We start from the raw sequence: 21494 nt of genomic DNA, 5'->3' as shown, positions 1-21494 counted from the left end.
ACCAAAACACCGAGCAAAAACAAACGAACACGAATTAGGAATAAAATATGGAACAAATAATCGTGTGAACTGCAGACTTTGTGTGGGTGCAGCCAACGGAGACTGAATTGTTAATGCATAAAAATGGGTGATCTGGTGTATTAGTTTAATTTATTTAATAGCAATTAGCTGGTAACAGATCATTGACTTTGCCTATTAATACAGAAAATATGTTAGTAGAAGATAAGCTTGAGAGAGAGAGAAAGCATTCATGGCAATGGGGTTTCCATTGTATCTGTTCCTCCTGTTTGTTCATCTGGCCCTGTGTTCTTCATGGATTCAAGGTAATGCTATGTCCTCTAATTACCTTCCTGTTTAATTAATTTTAAATCCTGTTCGATAACGACTTTATTTTTTTATTTTTTATTTTTCAAGTGATGGATTTTGTTTGATTAGATATTAGATTAATTACAGACGGAATTGGAACCCATGCCGTTATGAGGGCTCAACTCCTTTCCACCATTGTGGTAAATGGTCACTTGCATAACTAATTCAGTTTTCAGTTTTCAAGATTAGTGAAAATTGAAAAATGAAATGGTTACCAAACAACCTATAAAATGCCATTTTGTAGCTTTAAATGTTCAGAATTTAGGATCTATTCTGGTTACTTTCCTAATTGCAGGACAAACACTATTCATTGCTATGTCCTCTAATTACATTCCTGTTTAAATAATTTTAAATCCCGTTCAATAACTACTTTATTTTTTTATTTATTTTTTTCCAAGTGATGGTTTTTGTTTGATTAGATATTAGATTAGCCACAGATGGAATTCGAACCCATGCCGTTATGAGGGCTCAACTCCTTTCCACCATTGTGGTAAAGAGTCACTTGCATAACTAATTCAGTTTTCAGTTTTCAAGATCAGTGAAAATTGAAAAATGAAATGGTTACCAAACAGCCTATAAAATGCCATTTTGTAGCTTTAAATGTTGAGAATTTAGGATCTATTCAGGATACTTTCCTAATTGCAGGACAAACACTATTCATTGCTATGTCCTCGAATTACGTTCCTGTTTAATTAATTTTAAATCTATTTTTTTGTGAAGCGATGAATTTTGTTAGATTAGATGTTAGATTAGCCACAGACGGGGTTCAAACGCATGTCGTTATGAGAGCTCAACTCATTTCCACCATTGTGGTAAATGGTCACTTGCATAACTAATTTAGTTTTTAGTTTTAAAGATTAGTGAAAATTGAAAAATGAAATGGTTACCAAACTGCGTATAAAATGCCATTTTGTAGCTTTAAGGGCGTGTTTACTAATTCGTAATCAAATTGAGAGGAATTGAATTGAGGAAGCAGATTCCTATTGAAGTTGTTTGCTAAAACTGTCTGGAATCGGAGTAGGAATGATGTTGAGTTCATATAAGTTGTTTACTAATTCACTTCAATTGGAATGAAAACTAGGTTGATTACTATATTGCCCTTACATAAATAAATTATTTTCATACTAATTAATTAAATTAAATTCTTAATTAAATTTATATAATAAAATTCACCTATGTAAAAATATATAAATAGGTTTTATTTATTTATTAAAAGATGTCATAATAAGTGTCAAATGAAGGGCAATGTTGGAATAATTAGAAACAAGTGAGGGCATAATTGGTAGAAGAAATCCATTCCAAATTCCTCAAGTGTCAAGGAATTGAAATACCTCCCTCATGTAGGGAGTCCAATTCCTTCAAAATTAGGAGTTGCATTCCTTAATGTGTGTGGACCCCAAATGTATTTTGATTCCCCAAGATTACGTAAACAAAAGTGTATCCCGTAATCAGAATCCAATTCCGTAAATTGATTTCGATTACGGGTACGTAAACGTGTCATAAATGTTGAGAATTTAGGATCTATTCTGGTTACTTTCCTAATTGCAGGACAAACACTCCCTCGTAAGACTACTTCAGATGTCAATCAAGTCTTGGGCAAGTCCTTCGATTACATTATTGTTGGAGGTGGCACCGCTGGCTGTCCCCTAGCCGCAACCCTGTCTGAGAAGTTCTCAGTGCTCTTGGTTGAGCGAGGTGACTCGCCGTATGAAAATCCCTTGATCATGGAAAACAAGAACTTCGGGCTCTCATTGGTCCAAACTGACGAGCACACATCAGTTGCACAAAGCTTCGTCTCTAAGGACGGGGTTTCCAATCTCCGAGGAAGAGTTCTAGGAGGAGGATCGGCTATCAACGGCGGATTTTTCAGCAGAGCAAGTGAAGATTATGTTAAAAGGGTTGGGTGGAATAAGGAGATGGTATCGGATGCTTATAAGTGGGTGGAGTCTAGAAATGCTTTTAAACCAAAACTGACCTCATGGGACTACGTTGCTGAGCTTAGCCTTCTTGAGGCAGGGATTTTTCCTTACAATGGTTTTAGTTTGGATCATATTGAGGGAACAAAGATTGGCGCGACTATTTATGATGAACAAGGACGAAGACATACCTCAGCTGATCTTCTTATGGCAGGGAATCCGAACAACATCACACTTCTTTTGAATGCAACTGTGACAAGCATAATCTTCCATAAAAAAGGTAAGCATGAAACTTTTGAGAGTGTGAACCCTACGTCGGAAAATTAACTCTTGATTGTGGCTAAATTCCTAAATGGCTTTTGCAGGTAAAAGAAATGAGACAATTGTTCGAGGCATAAGATTCATCAAGAGCGACGGGAGTTCTTTGCAAACCCATGAAGCCTACCTCAACACCCAGAAGAACTTGAGTCCAACAGGCGATGTGATACTAGCAGCAGGGGCTTTAGGCAGCCCTCAAATTTTGTTGTTAAGTGGTATTGGCCCTCAGAAACACCTAAACAAGTTCGACATTCCAGTTGCAGTAAACTTAAAAAGCGTTGGAAAAGGAATGCAAGACAATCCTGCCATTGCATTTGTACCTGACATAGCTGACTCAAAGCCTAAAAATTTCCCACCAGATTCTCCCAAAGTTATCGCCATTGCAGACGACTTCAAACTCATAGTTGGGTCAATGATTTTACCAATTAACTTCAACGCAACAATAATGCTAATCTCTGGCAAACTTGCCTTCCCAGAATCAGAAGGACAACTTGAGCTGAACAGCACCGACCCTCGCAAAAACCCTTCAGTCACATTCAACTATCTGGCAACGGAGAAAGATATGGCAGAGTGCGTGAAGCTGGGTAGGTTGCTTGAGCAAATTGTAAGGTCTAAATCGATTGCTTACTTTCTTGAGGTCGAAGGCAAACGAAGAAACGAGTCTATGTCTACTGACGATGAGCTAAGAAACCTTTGCAAGAACAATGTGAAGACCTTCTACCACTATCATGGAGGTTGCACCATGGGATCGGTGGTTGACAAAAATTACAGGGTTTTCGGTGTTGAGGGATTGAGAGTAATTGACGGGTCAACTTTCCTGGAATCTCCAGGCACAAATCCAATGGCCACATTGTTAATGCTTGGACGATACCAAGGGATCAAGATTCTTCAAGAGAGAGAGAAAATGCTTAAACCCTAGCGATGATCGATCTTATATTGAGCCTCAAGAGCTTGTATTAGCCATATAATCAAATAATAATCAGGTCAAATGAAAGCAGTATAGCTAAATTTTACTTATTATAACGCCGACCGGTCCGGTAGCTAGGCCGAACGGTTGCTCCATGTGACACTCGAATCCTGATGCCTTGGAAAAACAGAAAAGACGGGTCGGCCTATCTCCACTAGTAAGCAAAAGCCTGTAACAGCCAACGGAGACTGAATTGTTAATGCATAAAAATGGGAGAAATGGTGTATTAGTTTAATTAATTTAATAGCAACTAGGTGGTAACAGATCATTGACTTTGCCTATAAATATAGGAAATATGTTAGTAGAAGATAAACTTTAGAGAGAGAGCATTCATGGCAATGGGGTTTTCATTGTATCTGTTCCTCCTGTTTGTTCATCTGGCCCTGTGTTCTTCATGGATTCAAGGTATGCTATGTCCTCTAATTATCTTCCTGTTTAATTAATTTTTAATCCCGTTTGATAACTAATTAAAATTTTTTTTTCCCAAGTGATAGATTTTGTTTGATTAGATGTTAGATTACTCACAGACGGGATTCCAACCCACACCGTCATGAGGGCTTAACTCCTTTCCACCATTGTGGGAAAGGGCTACTTGCATAACTAATTCAGTTTTTAGCTGTCAAAATAAGTAAAAACTGAAAACGAAATGGCATTATCAAACGGCCTATAAAATGTCATTGTGTAAGTAGCTTTGAATGTGAAGAATTGATGATCTATTCTGGTTTCTTTCCTAATTGCAGGACAAACACTCCCTCGTAAGACTACTTCAAATGTCAATCAAGTCTCGGGCAAGTCATTTGATTACATTATTGTTGGAGGAGGCACCGCCGGCTGTCCCCTAGCGGCAACCCTGTCTGAGAAGTTCTCGGTGCTGTTGGTGGAACGAGGTGGCTCACCGTATGAAAATCCCTTGATTATGGAAAATAAGAACTATGGACTCTCATTGGTCCAAACTGACGAGTACACATCAGTTGCACAAAGCTTCGTCTCTAAGGACGGGGTTTCCAATCTCCGAGGAAGAGTTCTAGGAGGAGGATCGGCTATCAACGGTGGGTTTTTCAGCAGAGCAAGTGAGGATTATGTCAAAAGGGTTGGGTGGAATAAGGAGATGGTGTCGGATGCTTATAAATGGGTGGAGTCTAGAAATGCCTTTAAACCTAAACTGACCCCATGGCAATATGTTGCTGAGCTTAGCTTTCTTGAGGCAGGGATTTTTCCTTACAATGGTTTTAGTTTGGATCACATCGAGGGAACAAAGATTGGCGCGACTACGTATGATGACCAGGGAAGAAGACACACCTCAGCTGATCTTCTCACGGCAAGGAATCCAAACAACATCACGCTTCTTTTGAATGCAACTGTGATAAGCATCATCTTTCATGAAAAAGGTAAGCAAGAACCTTTTGAGAGTGAATCCCAAGTCGGAAAATTAACCCCTATTGATTATGGCTAAATTCCTAAATGGCCTTTGCAGGTAGCAGAAATGAGACAATAGTTAGAGGCATAAGATTCATCAAAAGCGACGGGAGTTCTTCGCAAACCCATGAAGCTTACCTCAACATGCAGAACAACTCAAGAAGTTCAACAGGCGATGTGATACTAGCAGCAGGGGCTTTAGGCAGCCCTCAAATTTTGTTGTTAAGTGGCATTGGCCCTCAGAAACACCTAAACAAGTTCAACATTCCAGTTGCAGTAAACTTAAAGAGCGTTGGAAAAGGAATGACAGACAATCCTTGCATTGCACTCCTAGCTGAGATAGCTGACGCGAAGCCCAAAAATTTCCCACCAGATTCTCCCAAAGTTACCATCATTGCAGACAACTTCAAACTCGTAATTCAGGCATTGATTTTACCTATCAGCTTCAACGCAACAATAATGCCGATCGTTGGCAAACTTGCAATCCTAGAATCAGAAGGAGAACTTGAGCTGGATAGCACCGACCCTCGAAAAAACCCTTCAGTCACATTCAACTATCTGGCAAAGAAGAAGGATATGGCAGAATGCGTGAAGCTGGGTAGGTTGCTTGAGCAAATTGTAAGGTCTAAATCGATTGCTTACTTCCTTGGGATCGAAGGCAAACGCAAAAACGAGTCCATGTCCACAGACGATGAGCTGAGAAAACTTTGCAAGAACAATGTGAGGACCTTTTACCACTATCATGGAGGTTGCACCATGGGATCGGTGGTTGACAAAAATTACAAGGTTTTCGGTGTTGAGGGATTGAGAGTAATTGACGGGTCAACTTTCCTGGAATCTCCAGGCACAAATCCAATGGCTACATTGTTAATGCTTGGAAGATACCAAGGGATCAAGATTCTTCAAGAGAGAGAAAATGCTTGAACCTTAGTGACGATCGATCTTACTTTGATCCTCAAGAGCTTTGTATTAGCCGTATAATCATATAATAATCATGTCAAATGAATGCAGTATAGTTAACTTTTACTTATAACGGTGACTGGTCCGTAGCTAGGCCGAACGGTTACTCTATGTGACACTCGAAAGTCGAATCTTGATGCTTTGACAAAACAACGACGGGTCACCCGTCTCCATTCCTAAGAAAAAGCAATTTCAGTAGCAAGGCAAGCTAAATTAATGGAGCGGCCTACATCCACCACACTTGAGTGCAAACCAACTTGACAAGAGGTTTTGTGTCGATGCAGCGAATAATAATGTTATTCATACCATGTTTTTGTACCATATTTTCATACCACCTTAGGCATTTGATGTGGACAGCCACATCATTTAAATTAATCATATTTTTAAATTTAGTTCATTATTTAGTAAATTAATAATTAAGAAAAACTAGTTAATTAAATGATAATTGTGGTATACGAGGAGTTTTTCTCTTTCATTTCCTTGGGTTTTGCAAATTTTTCAAATGATGTGGCTATCCACATCAGATGCCACCTAAGGTGGTATAGAAATGTGGTTAAAGTTGAAGAATTTGCGTGCAGGTGCAGTAAACTTACCTTCCACAATTTGATGAAGACTTGTGCATTAATGGAAGACCAAACTTGGTCTTCGTTTGGATATTTTTTTTGGGGATCCCTCAACTTTAAATGGTCCCTCAATTACAACTTAGTATTACGGTCTAGTTGTATTCATCTTCACTTGTGAGTGAGCAATCTTAGGTTTGATTCCACCAAAGATGAATTTGAATCACATTATTGCTAGCTCATTGTGAGGCTTAGTTAGCCCACTCTCCCACCTCCTTAATATAGATGATATCGTTTGTTCAAGAAAAAATATTGATCCCTCAACTAAGAATCCATAGCCATTGGTCTCTTAACTCATCAAAACGTGCAGCTATAATTGTTTTCGTCAACTCTGTCAAAACTCCAGTTAAAATGAGTCATGTTAAAAGAATCATTGCTATGATTGGGTTAAAGTTGAGGGAATATTGCTATAATAGGGTTAAAGTTGAAAAACCATTAATGAGTTAAAGTTGAGGAACCATTTATCCAATTGGATTAAAATTGAAAAAATATTGTTACAATTTTCTCATTTGGTTATCTAATTTTGCCTTTTGATTCAACTTCATGTGCATGACACGTGACTCATTTTGATAGAAATTCTAATGGAATTGTCAAAAAAGACCATAACTACATGTTTTAATGAGTTAAGCGATCAATAATTATTCCAATAAAATTAAAAGTTTAAAGATTATTGCTATGATTTTCTACAGTGACTTCGTGTATTTTTTTAATGTAGGAGGTGTCCCATCACCAATGGGTGACAATCTAATGCAGTTTTATATACCATGAGGTGGTAGCATATTTTTAACCCTCGAATTAAACGATAAGCCAAATCATAGCTAGTTCGTGGTATTTTGAACTCAGACTGAGGTTTACAACGATAGCTCGAAGTCAATATCTCAAGGGCAAGAGGTCTCCAAAGATAGTTTGAAGTCAGTATATAATGAAAAAGAGCCGAGGCAAGTGCAAGAAGAACGTGAGGATTCACTACCATGATGGCTGCACCACCATGGGATCAATGGTTGACCAGATTATCATGACCGCTTTGCTAATGCTTGGAAGATATCGAGAATCTCCAAGCCGTTATAATGCTTAATTAAATTTGTAGTTATCTTAATCTGCTTATATATATATATATATTTTTTTTTTTTTTCAAAAAGAAACTAGTTAGATTTGTCATGGTAATCCTCTCTTTCAAGGACCAAAAAAATTCACATAAACGTTTCATCCCTCCATTAGACTAGAGTGCGATTCTCAATATTTTAGAGCATCTTCAAAACAAATATTAAAAGATAAATGTCAAACATTAATTTGATGATTGATATGATAATACTAGATTTTTTTTTAATCGATATGTTTTTTTTTTATTATAAATAATACTTGTAGGATTCATTTTAAAAGAAATTAATTAAAATAAAAATTTTAAATCTATAATTAGTACATTGATGAGATTCATACAATAAAATAATTAAAAATTAATTAACATCACATTTTCTTATATCTCAATTTCATATATGAAAACTTATATGTCAAAACATATAAAATTGACATATGAGTTATTACTTGCTTCAATTTCATATATGAAAACTTATATGTCAAAACATATAAGATTGACATATCAGTTATAACTTGCTTCTATCTTCAAATTTAATTACATGACATTCCGCTTAAAGATTTAACATCTTCTTTGAAGATAGTCTTAGCCTTCTCTAATCACTCTCAGCAATTCACCAGTAATTCAGCCAAATCAAACTCAAAGCATGCCCTATAAAATACGGGTATGAAATTCACCCTTAAACACTAGGAGTATGAATTTCATCCCCAAACACTAAGCAGGTGTTTCTAAATCCGCTTGTTTCAGTCAATCAATTTCAATCAATCAATCAAATTCACAAATTTCACAACAAGAAAACATAAGACAAACAAAACATAAAATTTATTTTGAAATAAAAATAAAAATAATTTTGCTTTGAGATTCTGTACAATATTCCTAATCGTTTACAAATTCATAATTTTCTCCTAACTCTGCATCGTATCCTCATCACTGGCTTGATCTGGACCCTCACTTGCTCTCCTGCGATTGTGAACAAACACCCTGACCCTAATCTCTCCGTCAACCCTCCTTCCCTCTCCGCCCGTTTCTTCGCTCTTCTTTACCACCTCCTCCTCCTCAACCGGCATCGTAAACCTGCAAACCGGGCACGACCCATGAAGCGTCAACCACTTCTCTATACAAACACCATGAAACCTGTGCTTGCAAGGCATCTCCTTCGCCACGCCGTCCACCTCAAACTGCTCCAAGCAAATCGCGCACTCGGACCCACCATCCGCCTCGACAATCTTCACACTTGGCATGGCATCGATCGACGCCTTCGACGCCGGCGGCTGACCGTCCTTCCCACCCAGCCCCTGGAGCAGCGAGTCCAGGTCCGAACCGCCTTCGATCACCGCCACGCGTTGGCTGAAAGGGTCGATGAGGACTATTCGCTCCCGCGGGGTTCGTCTTTCAGGGTTTCCTCCATCTGGGTCTTCCGTGTCGGGTGTCGCGGCGGAGGCGGCGGCGGCGGCTGCACCTAATATTAAGGGCATGAGCACAGAGAGCTCTCGGTCTCGACCCCTCCTCGTGAACCAGTCGAAAAAGGAAGAGAACTCAGCTTCGGAATCCATGAAATTTTCTGGGTTTTTTCCCGATTGAGAACGAAAAAAGAAAGAAACTTTGAGAGGGGTTTGGGAAGACGAAGAATCAGAAGGGTTTGGGAAAATTGCAGGATGAGGGTTTGGGGATTTGGAGGAAGAGGATTTAAGAGGGGAGAGTGACCACATAAAGAGGAAAGAAGGGCGTAGAAGGATCTGGAACTTCTGGAGAAAAATGATAATTATCAACGTTATAGAGTGAAGAGGAACTAGGTAGCGCCGCACGACACGTGGCGAGTGCTGTAAAATTAAGCATTTTTTGTGTTATTTTTATTCAAACAATTTTTTTGTTATACATAAAAAAAAAAAAAAGGGAATATTGCCAATATTCATACAGGACAAATTCAGGTTTACCTTTATCTTCAAAAGGTCTTTTTTTCAGTTTGGGAGGGTATTTTAGGAGTGAGCATTCTCGTCGGATCCTTTTGTGAGGATCTCAAAAATCATTCAATTATATTTGTTCATTATATATTATGTAGTTAATTTTATCAAGTACGGTTTATATTCAATTTTAAATATAAAAATTTACGATAAGTTTTTACCTTACGATATACAATATACAGATATGATTAAAAGATCTGATGAGGATCCTCGGGGATATTTTAATTTTTAGGGCAAAGGATGCCCTTAGAATCTTTTATTAATGGTATCTCCATGCAAAGATAAGAATACATATTGTATAGGGCAACTCAGTTCAATTTTTTAATAATAAATGTCACAAAGCAAATTGTGATCGTCTAATATTCTAATAGATAAGATATTAACTTTTTATCATGCATCTTGGGTTCAAAACTTTTTCTCGCCTAAATTTTTATAATGCTTTTGAACCTTCATCTCTTAATCTCTATTAATTAATGAAACCCTATTTGTCAATCAAAAGAGGATAAAAAGATAACTTAGTCTTTTATCACACACAAAAAATGATAGGCAATAATGTAATTTCACAAGTCCAAATTTTACTGTTTTTTTATTGAAATCTAACATACATGTGATGTTAAAATATCTCTAATATTTAAAATTAAAAAAAAACTAAAAATAAAAATCTCTCACTTCCCCACTTTCTCTCTCTCTCCCTCTCTCTCATTTTCTCAAAAAATGTGTTCATACACACAAAGTGTGTAGGCAAATATTAGTATTAATAAAAAGAAGTTAAAAGCAAAGAATAATTTTAATGAATTAAATTTCCTTCTTGTCTTAGAGACTCATCTCCATAATCTTTATTTTCGCTTTGAAAAAAAATAAATAAAAGTCGCCTGTATACTCAAATTTTGACCAGAATTCCCAGAAGAAAAAGCCAAATTTGACACGCACCGTCGTAGTTAATACGACATCGTCTACCAGTCAGCATTTCTGCTACAATCAAGCTGGACTTTTATTTATTTTCTTTTTAATTCCTGAGCCCTCTGGATTTCTCGAGTAATCCACACTCAGCAGATTCCAGAGAGCCGCCAAACCGGAATCTGCACCTCTTCGCCAGAATACGCCCGCTACGAAACTTCTAAAATATTCCGATTAAACTTCCTGAAAAGACCGCACGTAAGGTGTTTGATGAAATTCCTCAACGACCTTCTTTCGAACGTAAAGTGATATGGCCCTTGCGAATGCTGCTGCTCTCAAATTCTCGACTTCTGCATTTTTGGGTCTCCGTTCGGCAACTTCCAACTTTCAAATTCAACCCATGCAGCAGACGAGAAGAACAAGTGAATGATCCCAACTCACACTACTAGTGCGTGCAACTTTGTGTTATGGGTGTACTCTCTAATCTTGGGTTTCATGTAGGTTTCTCGGCGAGGCCGTTAGTTATGAGAGCGAGGGGGAATGCCAGGACGGATAGTGCGAAAACTCGAAACAGAAGAATGCAGAAGAAGGTATGTCATTGTCGTCTTCCCTGCATTTGATGAAATATGTGTGTTTTGCTTGGTTTGATTTCGAACACTTTGATCCGCTTGTTTCGTGAGAAGTATGATTTTTTTGTTTTCACTTCTTAATCAGTACAATGGCACGTCTATGAGACCGAGGCTTTCGGTGTTCTGTTCAGATAAACAGTTGTATGCAATGCTGGTAGATGACCAAAACAACAACTGTTTGTTTTACGGAAGCACCCTGCAGAAATCTATTCGTCGGAATCCCGATTGTAGTACCAGCGTAAGTAATCCAAGCTTTTGCAGGAGAGATCTCAGCCACTGTCAATTTAGACAAGCATTGCGTGTCGCAAGCTCTCTAAACTACTTTCTGTTATTACATCTTATAGGAAGCTGCTAAACGCCTGGGCGAGGAGCTCGTCAAGGCCTGCAACAATCTCAACATACACGAAATATCATCGTATGATCGCAATGGTTTTGCTACCGGGGAAAGGATTCAGGCTTTCGAAATTGCAATTTCTCGGCATGGTTTCTTGCCACGATAGATTTGTATCTGCTTCTGAGTAAAACTCTTGTTGATAACGATAGAATGGAATCGTTCTTTTGCAATATAAGACTGGGTTAGATTGTTTTCGTTGAACGCTACTTCTCTATTTTTCTGTATTTTCCATTGAATTACTGTGAAAAAAAAGTATCGGATGCAAAGGGACAGAGGCAAGAGTGCGAAAATAACGCTAATGCTACTCTGCCCTGATTCTATACATCAACAGATCTCTCCACCTCTCCTCTGTCATACTATATCCTATGGCACACCAAAAATATACAGGAAGGGGTGTGCTATCCACACACCTCATTTTACTTCTCACACACCCTTTGATAATTTATGTCCGTCGATATTCTTCAATTCATCCGATCCGACGGCTGAAAATTCAAAAGGTGTGAGAGAAGTAAAATAGTGTGTGTGGATATCACACCCCCACAGTAATAGTAAGCTCATTACTAAGATGAATATCTCCTCTTTTAGTTAGTGCCTTGGTAGGGTCTCGGCTTTGGTCAATCTCGGTCATCTGCTCTCGACAGAATGATCGGGCTACCAAGATTTCTCTCTTCAGCTTCGGAGATTGATCGTGAAACTCTTAACTAAAAGGTTCCGAAATGGAACGAATGATCTAATTGTGTCTACCCATCACCACCACAGCATTTGGCAACTTGCCCTTCTTGAATTTTCTGCCAGAGACAAAGCATCTCCCTGGGACCTTGGTAATGTGCAATGACATACCCGTCCTTGCACCCTTCGTTGTAGACCTTCTCTTCCTTCTCATACCGTACATTCAGACCTTCCTTTTTCATATCCGCAATCCAGATTCCCATCGCCACATCTTCCAGCTTGAACATCTGATCATAACAAAGCATCGTTCTCTTTCAGATACAGAAACCATTCCAAATCCAAATAAAATTTTGATGGAGAAGCTAGAGTGATAACACTGGTTGCAAAATGTAGATTGTTTCTTACCTTTAATCTGCCGTTTTTATGTCGTTGGGAAACTTCCTTTGCTATGTCATTCGATACCACATAACCAGGACCATTTGCCCAAGGTGGGTAAGTCTGTTCGGGCCATTCCTTCATTAGCGCAGCAGACACAACGAATGGAACAAAAAATGTGAGAAGCAGAATACAATTTCTTTAACTCTTTACCAATGATAAACTACGCATCAATTAACTTGATTCCTAATTTGGGGAACAAACCGGGTTATACCAGAGCTTGCAACGTTGGCAAAGCTTGAAAATTACCTCAGAGCTGATGTACCATTTGCTCTCTGGATTTCGATGAGGTCGCGAATCTGAGTTAATGAGGCCATAAAGCAAGCCACGATTCACTTTGATCCTGTGTAAGGAAGCTAGCACTTCATCCACACGAACAAATGCATCGTCATCTGTCTTCATGACAAACTTTGCTGAAACAACCTCCGTCTGTTGAAGAGAGAAAATCAATTAGATAAAGAAGGGATCTCCCTGCGCACTCGAGGAAAATTAAGTATTTTACCCCAAAGATGCAGATGGCCAAAGTTTTCCAGGTAATGAGGCCATAGTAATCAACAAAAGGCATCAGCTGTATGTCTCCATAGGTTTGTGCCTCGTTCCAAAGTTCCTCATTCACTATTTGGTTCTTATGCTGCATTACATTACAAACTCGATGAATAATTTAGCAAGCAGACTCAACAGAAACATAACGAGGATATAAGAAAGACAGCGTAAATATGTTGTGGTGAAAACACAACATAAATTTTGCAAATTAATGAACAACACACCCGATGTTGAGAAAATAAACATTGTAATAAGTTAATAACAAAGAACAAGGTTTCACAAGTGAGCTCACCAAACCAACAAAAAAGCACACTGAAACTGCCCCTGATCGTACAGCAGCATACTGCATCCATGTTCTTCGAACAGCCATCCGTCGTTTAAAATTGTTTGCGGTAGAGAAAACACCAATAAAGAGATCCATTTGTTTGTGAGGCGAGAGAGGAGCAGATTTGAGTTCTTGTAAATTAATTATGTGCTCTGAATCCTCTGACGTGGGTAAACCGCTGGCTAGGACAGAAATTAATTTCAAGTCTCCAGATATCCTTAATTCACTGACAAGCCATGGCTCCAATGTCTGAACAAAATACCATGAAAATAGCATATGAATTCACAGGGACAAGTGTTTATCATCTACTTCCAAAAGCAACGCGAAGAATTAAATTTGAAGAACTTACATCGCGGAATGCAAAAGACGTTAGATGCTTCCCATCAACGGTCATTTGGATTCCTTCTGAACCCACTCTAAGTGTAGCAACAAATGGATAACCTTGCTTAAATGGAAAGTATCTTCTGGACTTTGTTCCATCTTTTGCAGTTGAAGCCTGCCTTGAAACATTGGAACGTATTCTCTGCTCTTCAGTTTTTCCGACTATCTTGTTGCACTGGTCCAACTCATCCACTGGCAACCATTAAAATTTTCAAGGCAAAGTAACAGTAAGTATAAATAGGCCTTATAGAACAATGCCGAATAAGCAATCAACTGTAACATGTTAATATACCGAGTTATATACTAAATCTTTGATATAATTAACTAATAGAAGAGACAGGCAAGTTACCTTTATTGTTCTTTTCAGGAGTTGGAGACGGGCAACGCTCCTCATCACCCCAATCATGAGCAACAGTCCAGGTGTTCTGGACAATTACAGGGTCCTCAGTTACCTTATCACCAGCTTAGCCTAACATTATAATGCAATATAACGGGTGGATCAGGTTCCCCTGGAAGAGGCTCGCCTGTCAATTCAATTCGAAAATTTCCAAGAAGTCCATCCGGAATGCCAATAACTGTAATTGAAGAACCTTGGGTTAGGCCACAAGGGACCCGCAACTTAGAAACACTATTGTTGACTCCTGTCCCATTCATTTTATTAAGAAAATGAGGACACTGCTTTTCTTTTGCTTTCCCAGGTGAACTTTCATTTGTATAACCAAGTCTTTGCTCTTCAACCGAAGTCATAAGACTATTCCATGCAACTCCAGCTTCCCTTATAGCATCCACCGCATTAGGCAAACCCCGAGTTTGATTAATCAGGTGTTTCAAAAGGTTCCATGTCTTCATAGTTTGCTGCTCTTCACTGGATACATTCCTCTGAGCAAAGAGGCCAAAGACTATAATCTCAGCAGAAATCACTTCAGAAGCATTCTCTCGATTCTGAACTGCAGGGTAGAGTAGTATTTAACCATTCAAGAGGATTACTAGTATTGATGTAGAGTGCATTGCCTAAGAAACTATCCCCAGCGGGATAGTTTATGATGCCATATCTCAAAACTAGCAGCATGAATAGACATGCAGCCACAATACCGCCATACAATTTCTTCATTCTGGTGATTACAAAATTACATCAACAGCTCTGAGCCCAATTTCCCAAGTTATTGCTCACCATGAAGCCAAATTAACACCATTTGGTAATCACGTGGATGAATCAATAAACGTCAATCCCTCACAGGAAAATCCAAGAGAACACGTGCTTATACAGAGAGAGAAGAATGATCTGCCAAACGCAAATAGCTAAGGATCTTCAGTAAGAGATAAACAGGTCACAAGATGTATACGTGGAAGGATCTCTACTTCTGTCAAGTGTCAAGTAAATGTTTCACATCTTCCTTTTCCCACTGCCATCCAAAGAGAAACCAACTATGGTTCTGCCAACAAATTTATCCTCCAGAGACACTACCACACTGAACCAAAACCCAAATCAATCAGTCTACAAAAACTCATAAAAATCTGCTTGTGAAATCATAAGCCAAACGATGACGCTTGTGAGTGCAGATTTATGTAAAACAAAGATTCATTCAATGTTCAATAGCAAAAAAGCACACTAAAAAAACTTAAATGATAAGAAAGCGCAGATGGTTCAATACAAAAAAACAAATTATAGATTCATCTTACATTAAATAGTGATAACATCTACTGAAACAAAAGAGCAACTGAAAAATCAGATGAAAACGAATAACCAACAAGCAATGCCATACATACATATAATTCTCAAGGTACCCAACTTCAATCAGTTTTGATCGCATATTATCTGGAATCACAATCCACTTTGCTTCCCCAGCTATTTCCAGAAACACCAGAGACTTGCTCTTAAATAAGATGAAAACTTCCATTAAAAAAAGAACTTGTAACGTTTAAGAATTTTCAACAAAATACAACCAGTAGCAGTTAATTCCTTGTATAAATTTCCACTGACCAATTAGTCAAGTCAAACCCCTACCAGTAGTTACGATATTAATATTATTATTATTATTATTATGTTTTCCCCTTCACCAGATGAGAAGCCACAATGCTATATTTTACTCAACTATGGCGTACAGAAGTACGAAACCAGGACGATTCTGCAATAACTAAAAGTTCACGGACCATAATGAAAAATTGAAATCTACAAACTCACAGTTAATTAATAATAAATTCATACAAAATTATGGAAAAATAAGTGAATTAGATTTCTCGGTCGAATAATTATAATTATACATGCTTAATTTATACAACATTTTCTTCTTTGACTCATTCGAAGCGTAATTTACAGTAGAACTTTCCAGAAAGCAAAAATTAATTAAAATAAGAGTAAGAAAATCAATCTACTTGTTCTTGAACTCATACAAATCTACTCAGAGCAAAATAAACTAGATTAAATTTCGAAATTATAGATCATCGAAGTTCTAGAGCGACAAATTCAATACCTCCGATTGTCTCGTGACTAGAAACGGCATACACAAATGCTAAGCTCGATTCTGGTAGAATAGTCAACTTTCCCGGCAACCAAACAGTTCTCGAATCGATTGAATCAAGAAGCACGCAACTGGACTGGACTGGATTGGCAGATCCGAACGCGGAAGCAGCCGAAGAAGATCAAAATGCAAGCTACAGTACAAGGAGAAAATTATAAAGAGAGAAAAACAGAGGACTTAAAATTAGCGACATGACTAATAAGGACAAAGGTTCAAAGTTACCTCGTGAGGAGAAGAAGCGGAAGCGGAAACTTTCTGTTTGGGAAGAATGCCGGAAAGTGCGAGAAAATTTGAAATGGAAGAGAAAGTGCAGAGGGTGATGGATCGTTGTCGTTTGAAAAACTTCGCCTCTACGCCTTAACGGTGGGAAACCATAAAGAAGAAACTGTTTTGGTCTTTATAAACTGTTGATTATTTCGTCCCTTTTAAAGGTCTTGGTTCCACCGTTTTTACTTTAATTTAACATCACTTTAATCGATTTATTAGGAAAATTAATAATAATATTTATATTTGTAACAAAATGTTTAGGAAGAGATTAGCTACTTTCACCATCAGCGTCACGTCATACCTACAATGTTAAGCTGAAATGACTTATGTGAGACACCTAACTGTTAACTGTCACTAGTATGGATTTACGTATAAATTTACAAATCGTGCACCAACAAAAACTGATGGTAGCTAGATTAATAATAATTATTTGTAGTTAATACATAATTAAAATTATTTAAGAATTGAGACATAGTGACTTGCGGTTCAACTTTTTATTTTCTTTTTTTTCAGTCAAAAGTAAATGAACTATTTTCCTTTGGGACTAAGTTAATTACCAAAATAGAGTTTTCTTTGCTTGTACTCTTATTTAACAGGTGATATTTATTTGGACTGCAAGTAATATTAGTGATATCTTCATAATTGCCACGTCATTAACATAATACCTAAAAGGTTAAGATGTCATTTTCGACCAACAATATCAGTAAATTTTTTTGGGTGAAACTGTCATATAGTTATATGGTTTATCAATCAACTCATGTTATCATAGGTTTCTTCATTAAATTTTTGGCAAACGATAAGATAATATATTCGTCTAAATTATAAATAAGGGGAAGGGAGAGTATGAACTCAAGCGCAATAAGTTGAAGAAGAAATGTCTTACCACTAGAACAATTTACCACTTGCATATTTATTTATTAATAAATAAAAAACATTCGATCCATAAAATATCAAACATATTGTCCATCTGAATTATAATACATGTTTGTTACAATGTGCTAGTTACACTAAAAAACTTTCTTGAGACTAGTTTCATATTTATGACTTTCTTTTACAAACTTACTATTTGCATGTGTTGTAAACAAATTGTGGTTAGGAAAATGATAGGAAGACTATTTTTGTAGAATATATTTTGTAAACTACATGATGCAGTGTTTAATGATTAGATTATTTTCTTAATGATTTAGATAATTCAACCATCAACCGCTACTTTATATTTTCTACAAAATTCATTCTAAAAAAATTATCTCTCTAGCATCTCTTGTGGTTACGTTAAAAACTAAATTATTTGAACCAAAATAATTTAGGCAGGTAGCCTTTTACTACAGTAGTGAAAAAGTATTGAACTTTTACATCACGGTGTGAATTCAAATTTCGTCGATAACTAATTTAACAAAATTCATTGTTTGACAGAAAAAAAAAATTCAAAATATTTTAGCAACATGTGCATCCAGTCTGAAGTAAGAAGGTGGTATTAATTGAAGAAAGCTTTTTGGTTTTTACCAAAAAAGAAAAATTGAGAAATGATTTCCCTAAAATGTCCCGTCCAGCCGTTGGTGGAATTTCCAATTGGCGGTCAACAATTTGTTGTAAGTATTGAATATTGACCGGGAAAAGCCGACTGGACAACGATAATTTGCGCGTTGGCGGTCGTTTTAATCTCCGTAACTACGTGGCGCTCTGTCAGTGTACGGTCCATACAGTAGGAAATTTTATTTTATTTTTTAATAATTTCACATATTTTTTTTTCTATTTATACGGTGAGGATGGAAAACTTGTCGTGGTTAAGTCAGTAACAAGTTGTTACTGAGTACTACGGTTTAGTGATATTCTTTTTTATTTGTAAGTAAGAGATTTTAGATTCTATTCTCGTCAATGGTGAATTTAAACTATATTATTGCTATCCTATTTTGAGACTATGAGTGTAATATTTATACATCTCATTTTACTTTTCACACATCCTACTAATTTTCGACTGTCGAATTAGATGAATTGAAGAAAATTACAGGATAAAAATTAACAAGAAATATGTAAAAAGTAAAATAATATATATGAATAGCATAGATAGCTTATCCTTTGAAACTAAATCCACCTTATTTTCTTAAGACAGATAATATCAGTTATTAAAAAAAAAAAAAAAAAAAAATCAGTAACAGCTCAAATGGGTCGATAGAAATCATGCTGAATTGATGAGTCCTTTTGGGATGGGACCCGCAAAGAGGCCCGCCTCATAAACATCGAAAGGCGGTCCGTACGTTACCAATTGTGTTTTTGCTTGCGCCTTGAAATTGCCGGCGGGCTCCTGTAAAAATGATTCTTATATAAGTTTAATATATCTTATAATCGCTTTTTTGGTCTACTATGTAACAATTTGTTTAGAGGTATTTTTAAAATGATTGAAAACATTTTTTGATGAAAAGATTTTTCGAATCAATTTTTAGTAAAAATGTAAGTAAATTCTGAAAAAGTACTAAAAATGCTTCCTAAAAAAACACATAACTAATGTTTTTTGCAGAAAGTACTTCATGTACCTTTAGAACCCAAAAACATTTTTTTTTAAACGCTTTCAATTGTTTTAAAAATATATCCAAACGAGCTTTTAAGACTTTAGTACTATTTTTGTGTCCGTAGTTTGCGGGTGAAATGCAACTTTCAACAAGGGTGGCCATCGGGGCAGGCCTTAGCTAGGGACAACTCAACGGGCGACTTTGCCAAAGGTGGAATCATGACCAAATCAAACACCATTAAAACTCCCTTTTATTTATTTTGTTTATGATTGTTAATTAAGGTAAACATAGCATCATTAAGCTTTGGACATTGATTAATACTATGTTTTGCATATAATGTAAAAATTTAGTAAAGCGGTACCATATGCGACCGACAGTTCGTCAAATCATACGGTGATTGTGAACATAAATTTAATAAAAAAAAATGAATTAATAAATAACGTTTTCCGGGGGGTCGCTTACAAAGGATTTGGATCCTCTCTTGAGCAGAGGGTCCGAATCCTCCTGACCAAAGAACACCGACTGTTGAATTAAAATCCAACGGTTACAATTATTATAATTTTTAGAGAATCTCTTTATTTGTAGAGTAACCATTAAATTTTGATCTAACGATCCGCGTTCCATGATCAACAAGACTTGAACCCTCTGTTCAGGAGAGATTCTAAATCCATTTACAAATTTTGAATAGGACAACCTACTGAAAATAAAATAGAACAGCGCAGGCACGTGTAGGGATGAAGAAACAGATCTCTACTGAAAAATGTAAGGACCCAGTAAACAATTGTTACTCAAATTATTTATAAATTGGCATAAGTCAGCGATTAATGTTTTAAAACTTTCTTATTTTGTTTTTGAAAAATATTTGAGTACTGACTAGTTGTATTTAAAAATGCCCACAGATGTTCTTCTCCTACACCGTCAACTTTTGCCCCTCGTATCCTTGTTTGTTTTTATAATATTACCAGATATATTTTTATTCTAATTCAGACTAAAGGGAGGAGAAGTGTTTAAATGCAGGATGCAATGGGTCGAAGAGATAGAGCCCACTCATCACGAGAATCCATCACTTGCACCCTTATTTTGGTCTTTTGACATTTCTTCTTAATGCTAATGTGTTTAAGAAATGACGTTTGTGTACCTAAGAGGTCATTTGATAACCATTTCATTTTCAATTTTTATCTTTTTGAAAACTGAAATCTTGTTTGGCAACAATTTTCCAGTTTTTAGTTTTCAAATTTTGAAAAAAAAAAAAAAAGAAAGTAATTTTCAGTTTTTGAAAATTAAAACTAGTTACCATAGAAGATTTTAGTTTTCAAAAAAGTAGATGTAAAAATTAAAAACTAAAAACGAAATGGTTATTAAACGGCTTCCGAATAAATTTAGTTGATTATGCTTTCATTTAAGAAAAACTAAAAGAATCCATCAACTAACGAAGCTTGGTAATTCATGATAAAATGAAATAATTTCAGAGAGATAATACTTATAGGCGTTCTTGGGCCGTATTTGAGAGAGATGCGCTATGTAAGTCATGGCGGTTTCGGACTTTGGAGCGTCGACATGCAATTTGGCCTACTATGAAGTTGCGATGTCCAAAACGGTTAAAAGGCCCAATAAGGATGAAATCAGTTATATCATATCTGAACGTATGCTTATTCCATCCCCAAGATTCTAAGAACCATGCATCACTCCAATTTATGACTTTTCCAATTTCATAATTGTTAGATTGCTAAACGATATTCGATTAAGTGATTTTCTTAAGTACGAGACGAAACTGAATAATAAAGTAGAGAATGGAAAGTAGACGGTATTTTTTTCGTGAAATTTTTTGAAGTAAGTGCCTAGCTAGCTCAAAGCAACAGCAGTAGAAAAATTAACAGAAAAGATACATACAAGTAACAAATTACAAAGTAAGAGATTAGCGTGAAAGAATTACAACACTGCGTTAATCAAAATTTATGGAACTGAACTTTGGAAGCACGTCGTCCCCTTGAAGGAGAGGACACTCAATGATGTCTTGGCCGGAAGTGTCGACGCACAAATAAACTTGGAGTGTGCCCAGCACCTTATTTTATAGCTTCCGCTATGCTCTCTAAACTGTAAAGTTCATCATTTGCCACGATTCCTGCATTCAATAATTACATTTAAATTTGAGTTCGTAAGTGTTGAGTAATATTACGAGAATTTTTTTTTTTTGGAAGCGGTCCCTGGTCAGCCCAAACTTTAGATTGAAACTCTATACATTCTAATGTTTTGAAATTAGTTAGTTAATTAATGACCAGCTTTTTTGAGGATTTGTAGAAGGTTACTTTTA

General features: G+C 36.7%; 5 protein-coding genes across 5 annotated transcripts; 3 read left to right on the top strand and 2 right to left on the bottom strand.

Moving 5' to 3' along the window:
- Positions 1-236: 236 nt before the first annotated feature.
- Positions 237-3791, top strand: LOC125477596 ((R)-mandelonitrile lyase-like). The gene is made up of 3 exons (XM_048584888.1): positions 237-323; positions 1915-2562; positions 2648-3791. Exons 1-3 carry the CDS (start codon positions 251-253, stop codon positions 3517-3519), a joined length of 1593 nt encoding a protein of 530 aa, XP_048440845.1. The 5' UTR covers positions 237-250; the 3' UTR covers positions 3520-3791.
- A 114-nt stretch (positions 3792-3905) lies between these two features.
- On the top strand, positions 3906-5983 carry LOC125477729 ((R)-mandelonitrile lyase-like). Its single transcript, XM_048585145.1, has 3 exons — positions 3906-3972; positions 4308-4955; positions 5042-5983. The coding sequence occupies exons 1-3, from the start codon at positions 3906-3908 to the stop codon at positions 5905-5907; spliced, it is 1581 nt and encodes a 526-aa protein (XP_048441102.1). The 3' UTR covers positions 5908-5983.
- A 2473-nt stretch (positions 5984-8456) lies between these two features.
- Positions 8457-9209, bottom strand: LOC125477690 (E3 ubiquitin-protein ligase MPSR1-like). Its single transcript, XM_048585095.1, has one exon. It carries the CDS (start codon positions 9207-9209, stop codon positions 8562-8564), a length of 648 nt encoding a protein of 215 aa, XP_048441052.1. The 3' UTR covers positions 8457-8561.
- A 1217-nt stretch (positions 9210-10426) lies between these two features.
- Positions 10427-11738, top strand: LOC125477689 (50S ribosomal protein L18-like). The gene is made up of 4 exons (XM_048585093.1): positions 10427-10936; positions 11016-11104; positions 11229-11381; positions 11488-11738. The coding sequence occupies exons 1-4, from the start codon at positions 10825-10827 to the stop codon at positions 11641-11643; spliced, it is 510 nt and encodes a 169-aa protein (XP_048441050.1). The 5' UTR covers positions 10427-10824; the 3' UTR covers positions 11644-11738.
- On the bottom strand, positions 11725-16820 carry LOC125477688 (beta-1,3-galactosyltransferase GALT1-like). Its single transcript, XM_048585092.1, is given in 11 exon segments — positions 11725-12493; positions 12612-12719; positions 12891-13070; positions 13144-13272; positions 13477-13758; positions 13859-14082; positions 14240-14354; positions 14356-14842; positions 14844-15359; positions 16362-16542; positions 16632-16820. Coding segments are annotated over 9 exon segments (1899 nt in total). The 5' UTR covers positions 15002-15359; positions 16362-16542; positions 16632-16820; the 3' UTR covers positions 11725-12277.
- Between the last annotated feature and the right edge of the window lie 4674 nt (positions 16821-21494).

The sequence above is a fragment of a genome, unplaced genomic scaffold (genome assembly GCF_019419815.1).
Source record: "Pyrus x bretschneideri cultivar Hongxiangsu unplaced genomic scaffold, Pyrus_bretschneideri_v1 Contig22, whole genome shotgun sequence".
Taxonomy (NCBI): Eukaryota; Viridiplantae; Streptophyta; class Magnoliopsida; order Rosales; family Rosaceae; genus Pyrus; species Pyrus x bretschneideri.
This window is presented reverse-complemented; position numbering and strand designations above follow the sequence as displayed.